Source organism: Bombina bombina, chromosome 6 (assembly GCF_027579735.1).
Source record: "Bombina bombina isolate aBomBom1 chromosome 6, aBomBom1.pri, whole genome shotgun sequence".
Taxonomy (NCBI): Eukaryota; Metazoa; Chordata; class Amphibia; order Anura; family Bombinatoridae; genus Bombina; species Bombina bombina.
This window is the reverse complement of record NC_069504.1, coordinates 487,021,540-487,032,039: the sequence shown is the minus strand read 5'-3', so window position 1 is coordinate 487,032,039 and position 10,500 is coordinate 487,021,540. Positions and strand designations below refer to the sequence as shown.

Sequence of the window (10,500 nt, the reverse complement as noted above, 5' to 3'; positions counted from 1 at the left end):
GCATTTTTTGACAAATGAAATGCTTTTTGACATTAAGCAAATTATATTAAACATTTTAGAATTGGCAAAAAAAACAACTAAATGTTTATAATTTTATGTATGTTTCACCTAAAGGCCTTAAATCTGTGGTGAGTGTTGTAGGAGTACTGTATTGTGGGTAATCTGGGAGCAATCGAATGATAACAAAGGTCATTTGGGTATGTTAAAGGCATATGAAATCCAACAGTTTTCTTTCATTATTCAGATAGAGCAAGCAAATTTCTAATTTACTCGTATTATCAATTTTTCTTTGTTCTCTTGGTATCTTTATTTGAAAGCCAGGAATGTAAGCTTAGCCCATTTTTGGTTCAGAACCTGGGAAGCGCTTGCTGTTTGATGGCTAAATGTAGCCACCAATTAGCAAGCGCTACCCAGGTGCTGAACCAAAGATGGGCCGACCTTTAAGTTTACATTCCTGCTTTTTCAAATAAATATAAGAGAACAAAGTAAAATTGATAATACGAGTATTTTAGAAAGTTGCTTAAAATTGCCTGCTCTATCGGAATCATGAAAGATAAGATAAGATATCCCTTTAAGCAACCCAAAAAAGGCATTTAATCCAAAACACATGAAAATTCTACAATAGGCTTGGGCAGTGCTAAATATAAGAGAACAAAGTAAAATTGATAATACGAGTATTTTAGAAAGTTGCTTAAAATTGCCTGCTCTATCGGAATCATGAAAGATAAGATAAGATATCCCTTTAAGCAGCCCAAAAAAGGCATTTAATCCAAAACACATGAAAATTCTACAATAGGCTTGGGCAGTGCTAAACTTAGTTTGTTCAATTTTTTTTTATTTTGTTATTTTTAAATAAATGTTAGGTAATTAGAATAACTTCATGTTATGCAAAATGTAATAGTGTTACAAATTCACGGCTAGATTACGAGTCTTGCGTTAGCCTTAAAAAGCAGCGTTGAGGGGTCCCAACGCTGCTTTTTAACGCCCGCTGGTGTTACGAGTCAGGCAGGAGAGGGTCTACTGCTCACTTTTTTTTCTGCGATTTTAGCTTACCGCAAATCCCCTTACGTCAATTGCGTATCCTATCTTTTTAATGGGATTTGCCTAACGCCGATATTGCGATCGCCTGAAAAAGTGAGCGGTAGACCCTCTCCTGTCCAGACTCCTACCGCATATAAAAGTCAGTAGTTAAGAGTTTTATGGGCTAACGCCGTAACATAAAGCTCTTAACTAAAGTGCTACAAAGTACACTAACACCCATAAACTACCTATTAACCCCTAAACCGAGGCCCCCCACACATCGCAAACACTATAATAAAATGATTTAACCCCTAATCTGCTGACCGGACATCGCCGCCACTTTAATAAATGTATTAACCCCTAAACCGCCGCACCCCCGCCTTGCAAACACTAGTTAAATTTTATTAACCCCTAATCTGCCGTCCCTAACATCGCCGACACCTACCTACATTTATTAACCCCTAATCTGCCGTCCCTAACATCGCCGACACCTACCTACATTTATTAACCCCTAATCTGCTGCCCCCAACGTCGCCGCTACTATATTAAATTTATTAACCCCTAAATCTAACCCTAACCCCCCCCCTAACTTAAATATAATTTAAATACATCTAAATAAATTTACTAAAATTAAATAAATTATTCCTATTTAAAACTAAATACTTACCTATAAAATAAACCCTAAGCTAGCTACAATATAACTAATAGTTACATTGTAGCTAGCTTAGGATTTATATTTTAAGGCAACTTTGTATTTATTTTAACTAGGTATAATAGTTATTAAATAGTTATTAACTATTTAATAACCACCTAGCTAAAATAAGTACAAAAGTACCTGTAAAATAAACCCTAACCTAAGTTACAATTACACCTAACACTACAATATAATTAAACTAATTATCTAAACTAACTACAATTACTTACAATTAAATTAACTAAATTACGGGGAAAAAACACTAAATTACAGAAAATAAAAAAAGAATTACAAGAATTTTAAACTAATTACACCTAATCTAATCCCCCTAATAAAAAAAGGCCCCCCAAAATAATAAAATTCCCTACCCTATACTAAATTACAAATAGCCCTTCAAAGGGCCTTTTGCGGGGCATTGCCCCAAAGTAATCAGCTCTTTCACCTGTAAAAATAGTATTGTAAAAAAATAGTATTGTAAAAAAATACAATACTCCCCCCCCAACATTAAAACCCACCCCCCACACACCCAACCCTACTCTAAAACCCACCCAATCCCCCCTTAAAAAACCTAACACTACCCCCTTGAAGATTACCCTACCTTGAGACGTCTTCATCCAGCCGGGCACAAGTGCTCCTCCAGAGGCTCCGAAGTCTTCATCCTATCCGGCCAGAAGAGGACATCCAGACCGGCAGAAGGCTTCATCCAGGCGGCATCTTCTATCTTCATCCTTACGGAGCGGAGCGGGTCCATCTTCAAGACATCCGACGCGGAGCATCCTCTTCATCCGATGGCCGACGACTGAATGACTGGTCCTTTAAGTGACGTCATCCAAGATGGCGTTGCTTGAATTCCGATTGGCTAATAGAATCCTATCAGCCAATCGGAATTAAGGTAGGAAAAATCCTATTGGCTGATGTAATCAGCCAATAGGATTTACCTTGCATTCTATTGGCTGTTCCAATCAGCCAATAGAATGCAAGGTCAATCCTATTGGCTGATTGCATCAGCCAATAGGATTTTTCCTACCTTAATTCCGATTGGCTGATAGGATTCTATCAGCCAATCGGAATTCAAGGGACGCCATCTTGGATGACGTCACTTAAAGGACCAATCATTCAGTTGTCGGCCGTCGGATGAAGAGGATGCTCAGCGTCGGATGTCTTGAAGATGGACCCGCTCCGCTCCGGAAGGATGAAGATAGAAGATGCCGCCTGGATGTCCTCTTCTGGTCGGATAGGATGAAGACTTCGGACCCTCTGGAGAACCACTTGACCCCCCCGGCTGGGTGAAGACGTCTCAAGGTAGGGTGATCTTCAAGGGGGTAGTGTTAGGTTTTTTTAAGGGGGGATTGGGTGGGTTTTAGAGTAGGGTTGGGTGTGTGGGTGGTGGGTTTTAATGTTGGGGGGTATTGTATTTTTTTTTTACAGGTGAAAGAGCTGATTACTTTGGGGCAATACCCCGCAAAAGGCCCTTTTAAGGGCTATTTGTAATTTAGTATAGGGTAGGGAATTTTATTATTTTGGGGGGCTTTTTTTTTATTAGGGGGATTAGATTAGGTGTAATTAGTTTAAAATTCTTGTAATTCTTTTTTTATTTTCTGTAATTTAGTGTTAGTTTTTTTTCCGTAATTTAGTTTATTTAATTTAATTGTAATTAATTGTAGGTAGTTTAGGTAATTAGTTTAATTATAGTGTAGTGTTAGGTGTAATTGTAACTTAGGTTAGGGTTTATTTTACAGGTAAATTTGTATTTATTTTAACTAGGAAGTTATTAAATAGTTAATAACTATTTAATAACTATTCTACCTAGTTAAAATAAATACAAAGTTGCCTGTAAAATAAATATAAATCCTAAGATAGCTACAATGTAACTATTAGTTATATTGTAGCTAGCTTAGGGTTTATTTTATAGGTAAGTATTTAGTTTTAAATAGGAATAATTTATTTAATTTTAGTAAATTTTATTTAGATGTATTTAAATTATATTTAAATTAGAGGGGTGTTAGGGTTAGACTTAGGTTTAGGGGTTAATAAATTTATTATAGTGGCGGCGACGTTGGCGGCGGCAGATTGGGGTTAATAAATTTAATATAGTTGCGGCGACGTTGGGGGGGCAGATTAGGGTCTAATAACTATAATGTAGGTGTCGGCGATGTTGGGGGCAGTAGATTAGGGGTTCATAAGTATAATGTAGGTGGCGGCGGTGTCCGGAGCGGCAGATTAGGGGTTAATAATATATTGTAGGTGGTGGCAATGTCGGGGACGGCAGATTAGGGGTTAATAAGTGTAAGATTAGGGGTGTTTAGACTCGGGGTTTATGTTAGGGTGTTAGGTGCAGACATAAAATTAATTTCCCCATAGGAAACAATAAGGCTGCGTTAGGAGCTGAACGCTGCTTTTTTTCAGCCAGCTCAACCCCATTGTTTCCTATGGGGAAATCGTGCACGAGCACGTTTTGCCAGCTTACCGCTACCGTAAGCAACGCTGGTATTACAGTGAGATGTGGAGCTAAATTTTGCTCAACGCTCACTTTTCTGAGGCTAACGCCGGCTTGAAGAAAACTTGTAATACCAGCATTGGCTTAAGTGAGCGGTAAGAAAAAAAGGCTTGTTAGCCCCACACAGCCTTACCGACAAAAACTCGTAATCTAGGCGTCAGTTTGCAAATCACTTGAAGTGTTTGCAGAAAGTGATATACAATAATTGACCTTAGTATTTAGGTAAAGGATCACAATTTTTTTTATTTTTTTTTAAATTAAAGGAAACATTAAAAATGTTGGTAATTAAGGATATTATGCTCAATTATGAAAAAGATGTAGAGGAGGAAAAATTAGTAATTTTTTTACAGATTTTTTTTTGTCACATTTATTATTTTATTTTGTAATTCTATGATAGAAATATGACTTAACTGGAAAGTAAACCAAACAGTTAACCAGCATAAGTAATTAGATGTAATCTCATCAATTTAAAAGTTTTATTGACAAAATTCAGTGATGATGTGTAGTTTTGTATGGATATTAACGTGTAAGCAAAACCTTACCACATACTAAACCATATTTTGTTTTGTTCTGTTTTATACACAGGCTGTAATCAACCTTATATATAGAGACAGACCAGAATCAATCACCTGTTACCTTTCCATGCAGGCATTTTGCAGTTTGAAGTCCATCTTACAATTTGGGTACTTTTTCTACTGGTTTTCTACTGGCTCACATACCATCTTCTCACGTGGACTCTAGGAGCTAGTTCTTTGACCACTTTCAAAACTACAGGTGATCTCCAAAATAAATTGAAGACAACCTCCTCAGAGTGGGGTTTTAGCCCTCATTTTAAGGGGCTGGGGTGTGGCAGTGGTAGACAAAAGGGAGGGGTGTTTGGGGAAAAGGGGTTGCAGGCTTTAAGATGCAGAGCTCCCCCCAGAGAAGAGAAGCTGCAGAGGAGGCTGGAGGCCTCTCTCTGAATCATGTGCTCTCGGGGGGTGGGAAGGACCGCAGAGCAGGGGGGACGCAGCGGCAGAGCTGGCGAAAGGGAGAGGATCCGAGGGAGAGTCCGGGCAGTTATCAGTCAGCTCGAAGGAATCTTGAGGGACCTCAAAGAAGTGGCCAAAGAGCTGAGAGAGGTAAGGAATTAAGTCAGTTTTGTGATACCATTAACCCCATTTATTGAACGGACACTAGTTATCATACATAAAATTGAGAACTCTTGACCTTAGACTTCCTTAAAGATTTCCTGAGCACATGTAACTCCATTGTAAGGACCAAGGTACTGATTGATACAATTGTCCTCCAAGTAAGGATATTATAGCGACATACATTTGAAATGCACAGCAGAATATCACCCAACAACTTTAGCAAGAGCTTGGGAGTTCTGCAGTATTGCATTTAAACTTTATTTAAAGGAATTCCTGCTTGGCTCTAAACATTTAGTGTGTAGGAGACATTTTTATAATATACTGTAATTTGCAAAAATTCTTCTAACATGAGAATTCACAGGTACCGTGATAGATCTTACTGTGCATGCAAACCGCAGAGCATATGGAGATAAGTAGATTGAATGCAAATTCCCAGAGCCTCCTATATGCCAAGTGGATCGACTGCACAAGTAAGGGATATCACAAAATCAGTGATAACTAGAGGCATTGGTGTAACTCACTGGGTGCTGCAAAATGCTTCTATACAAATGTAATTGTTATGTCCCTTTATAAACAGTATATTGTAAAACCCCAGAATACAAAATGCATGTTTTATGAGCGTTTTGTTAGCAAAATATGCAGGGTTTTGCCTATTCAGTGTAGTCCCATTAAAATGTGTTCTTTTGATGTTCTGGTCATTCCTTAGCTTCAATATGTAATGCAGTAGACGGCTTTACCTTCTAGGATAAAGACAATTACTAACCCAGTTATGCTGATTTACCAAGCGTTGGGTTTATGGAGGACAGAACTGGTGTGAAGCCCTTAAGACTTAGATTTGCACAGATGGCTGGTTTCCATGGAAATTTTAGTTCTATTTTTACAACCAGATACAGAGTCAAGAGAACATTTCCCCTACTGTAACTAATACCAGATATGTCAAAAACACACATTTATAAGTTTGGACCCACTATAGCCCTTAAAGGAATATGAAACTCATTTTTTTCTGTCATGATTTAGATACAGCATGCAATTTTAAACAACTTTCTAATTCACTTCTGTTATCAAATTTTCTTCATTCTCTTGGTATCTTTGTTGAAAAGATGGGAAGTATGCTTAGGTGACGGACCATTTATGAAGCACTATATGGCAGCAGTTTTGCAAGAATGTTATCCATTTGCAAGAGCACTATATGGCAACACTATTTCCTGCAATGTAGTGCTCCAGATGCCTACCTAGGTATCTCTTCAACACAGAATATCATGGGAATTAAGCAAATTTGATAATAGTAAGTAAGTAAATAAATTGGAAACTTTTTTAAAATGGTATGCTCTGTCTGAATTACAAAAGGACAGCGTTTTTTAAATGCTAGGACTTAGCAGTACTATAAATAAAAGGGCTTTCAGGCATTGCGTATAAAAAAACTTTATGCTGATAGTACCTTTATTTGCCCGCAAGTTTATGCCGAGCTGAGCACCTCCAGCCGCCCATGGCAAAACGCTATGTTTTTAAAAAGATGACGTTTTTATCTCTTAAACCAGACATCCTCAAACTTGGCCCCTCCAGGTATGCTGGCTGAGCATCATGGGAAATGTAGTTCTAAAACCTCTGGAGGGCCAAGTTTGAGGATGTCTGTCTTAAAAAATAGTCTTTAGCACTATTGGCTAAGAAGTGGAAATGTTACCTTATTGCAAAAACAGTTTTTGGCCGGAGGCACTCAGATCGGCATAAACTCGTGGGCAAATAAAGGTACTTTCAACATGCAGTTTTTTTATACTTCTTGACTGAAACGCTAGGATTTACCATCAATTTAAGTACCCCTAATAAAATGTGTGGTTTTTGTGTGTGAAGTCTATTGATAGCCAATTTTGATTAAGAAAAAAACATACATTTTTATAACTCTTCTTTATGATATATATTAACCATTAAAGTGAAATGTATTTTCAGGACACCCATTTTTTGTCCCTTAGGTGGTGGAGCAAATAGACAAACTCACCTCAGACTTTGAGTTTGAATTGGATGCAGATGACTGGACCCCAGGAACTGTTAGTAGCACATCCAGTAGTGAGAAGGGGATTCCCCTCTGTGACCTGGGACCCATGGACTTCTTAAGTTCAGACAGCTGGGAATTCTGCTCCTTCCTGGAAGCCTCAACCCCATCAGATTCTGGAGATGGATCAGACCGTCCCACTGATTTTACATTGCTCAATGGGGGAATTACTCCAAATGGTCCAGACTCCTCCAGTGAGGAAACCCCCGTCCCACCACCAAAACCTCACCCAGGTAGGAACCCTGGATCTAGAGACAGGGTGAGGTTCAGTGACAAAGTTCTTTACCATGCACTGTGTTGTGATGATGAGGACTCTCCACATGGCCAGGAACCAACAAGGGATACCCCCAGGCCTGCAGCTTCCTGTGTTGCTGCAAAAAGCAGGCAGGGTGTCCTGACTGGTGGCAGGAGAGGGACAAGGAACTGCAGTACCCAGACTGTGTGTGACAAGAGCACACAGACTGTGCTGCCTTATGTGCCAAAAAAAGCAAAGGAGAGACACTAAATAGAGAGGAAAGGGACAAGGAATAATGAAGAATACAGCCGGAAATAATGATGGACGTGTGAAGGAAATGAACAGAGAGCAGATTAAAGGGAAAAAGGACAATTCAAATAGATTAGAACGAAGGAACAGCGTTATGTGGAAATTACTTAAGCAAAGTCAGAAGATGCAAGTAGATAAAAAGTGATGGAAACAGATATTATAGTAAGCTGGTTGTGGGAATGAAAACAAACAAACATTTGTTTTATAAAAGTGAAGAGGTAAAATAGTTATCAAAATAGAGATCATTGAACCATGTGGTATAATGGGCAATATATGGTGCACTTTTTAACTTTTCTTATTAACTGTTGGGGTCTTGCAGAACAAGGACTCTCATCCCCCTCCCTTCTGTATTCTGATATCAACCTTTGCTAGAACCTCATAGCCCCTGCTGACACCTCACATCCTGTCTCTGTGCCAATATCTTCACTTCCCATCTATATTATTAAAGGTAAAATAATCCACAAGAAGTAACAGTTATTTAAATAAATAATACAAACTGGGGAGTAGGTTTGTATAATGCAAAATAATTCACTCTGTACATTGGTGATTGGGGAAGGTTTTATGTTAAAGGTGTTTTGTAGGACCTTATGGGCTATATCATGGCAAAGAGAAGACATATTTCTGAGACATACTAACTCTTCATATGTTGGATTAAACTTTCTGCTTCCCATTGCTTAAATCCCAGGGCAATTGCTGTTTTTCTAACTATTAGGTCTCAATCACTTCACAAGCATATTGGAAGAGATTTCACGATACAATACCGTATTGAAAGCGATTACTGTAACTATTTGCACTGTTGGTTTTTATGCTGCATTCTTCTTGCAGGCATCCTAAAGCTGAACTTCTAAACTATTTTATAGTTGACCAAATATAAACCATTAATTGAGAAAGCCATTAGTAACTTAAATATGTATTCTATTTAATGTTCTGCTCATTACTAACTTGTAATCTCTTATTTGCCTTTAGTAACTGGCACTCACACCCAATCCATTGCATACTGCACAAAACTAACCCTGCTACATACAGGTTGAGATTTATAAAAATGATAGCTGTTTTGCACTGTACTCTTGACATTATAAGCAGTCTTACAGACCATGTCTACTTTTTAATCTTTAGATTTGCTCTTACCAGTTTATTTTGACATAAGCTTTACTCGCTCTTCTTCACTATCTCTACTACTCTGAGCTGAACATATACCATTCCACTCTCCCACTAAAGATGGTTTTATCCTCTCCACGATCTGTAATATTCAGTGTTCTCCACACTCTATTTAGGTGGAATTATGAAGTAGCCAGGTGGGGGCTGTAATATTAAAAAATGTTCTGTTATTTACAAATGTTACTTAAAGGGAAAGTCTAGTCTATATTAAACTTTCATGATTCAGATACGACATGCAATTTTAAACAACTTTACAATTTACTTTTATAATCAAATTTTCTCTTGGTATTCTTTGTGGAAGCTAAAACCTAGGTAGGCTCATAGGCTAATTTCTAAGCCCTTGAAGGCTGCCTCTTATCTCAGTGCATTTTGACAGTTTATCACAGCTAGAGAATGCTAGTTCTTGTGTGTCATATAGATAACATTGTGCCGACTCCTGTGGAGTTATTTATGAGTCAGTACTGATTAGCTAAAATGTAAGTCTGTCAAAAGAACAAATATGGGGGCAGCCTGCAGAGGCTTAGATACAACGTAATCAGAGAGATAAAAAGTATATTAATAGAACTGTGTTTTTATGGAATGGGTAGTAAAAGGGATTATCTATCTTTAGAAACAATAAAAATACTGGAGTAGACTGTCTCTTTAAACTATTCCAATCACAAATTAATAGCATTATTTAATATAAATTGATTTAATGATGTGTGTGTATTAAACAGTGAATGAAAAAGTATATTAGCTAATATCTTAAATTGTATCTAGTCCGTTAAATCAGCCGGGTTATGTCCCAATTAAGGGCTAGATTACGAGTGACGCACTGTTGAAAAGTGGAAAGTAGAACACATTTGCTTGAGCGCAATTGAATTTAACGCGCAATTGAATTTAACGCGCGTCGGGATAACTCAACTTCAGAGCTTAAATAAAAAGTTGCACAAAACAATTTGAAGGTAACAATTTGAAGGTAAAGTTACACTCATAGTAACACCATCTAATAAAAATGATAGAAAAAAAATGCATAAAAAACCTTATAAGGGCTCTCTTAAGATATGAGGGGAGATATTTATCAAAGTGTCAACTATGTTGCATTCGCCGGCATCAATACGCTCACCTAACATCGTGGCCGCGGATCTCAATACGCTCTCCTTATTTATAAAAAAGCTGTCAAAAACACGAGCACCAAGTACGGGGCGATGAGCATCAGACTGTTGTTAACTAGCAGTCATCGATCTCACATCTATTTGGCTTTTTCCCAACTTTATTTATACCATTTCACTAAACGCCACCACTATACTAAAATGTTTAACCCCTATCCCGCCACTCCCCGACACCGCCGCAACCTAAATAAAGTTATTAACCCCTATATTGCCGCTCCCCGACACCGTGGCAACCAAATTCAAGTTATTAACCCCT

General features: G+C 37.9%; 1 protein-coding gene across 1 annotated transcript in view; it reads left to right on the top strand.

Annotated features, from left to right (window-relative positions):
• INSYN1 (inhibitory synaptic factor 1) overlaps nt 1-9,727 on the top strand; it is an 80,847-nt gene extending 71,120 nt beyond the window's left edge. The window contains exons 2-3 of the mRNA XM_053717326.1: nt 4,797-5,332; nt 7,312-9,727. Coding sequence (XP_053573301.1) covers nt 5,177-5,332; nt 7,312-7,896 — 741 coding nt within the window. The 5' untranslated portion in view covers nt 4,797-5,176 and the 3' untranslated portion in view covers nt 7,897-9,727. The remainder of the gene's footprint in view (nt 1-4,796; nt 5,333-7,311) is intronic.
• The last annotated feature ends 773 nt before the right edge of the window (nt 9,728-10,500 follow it).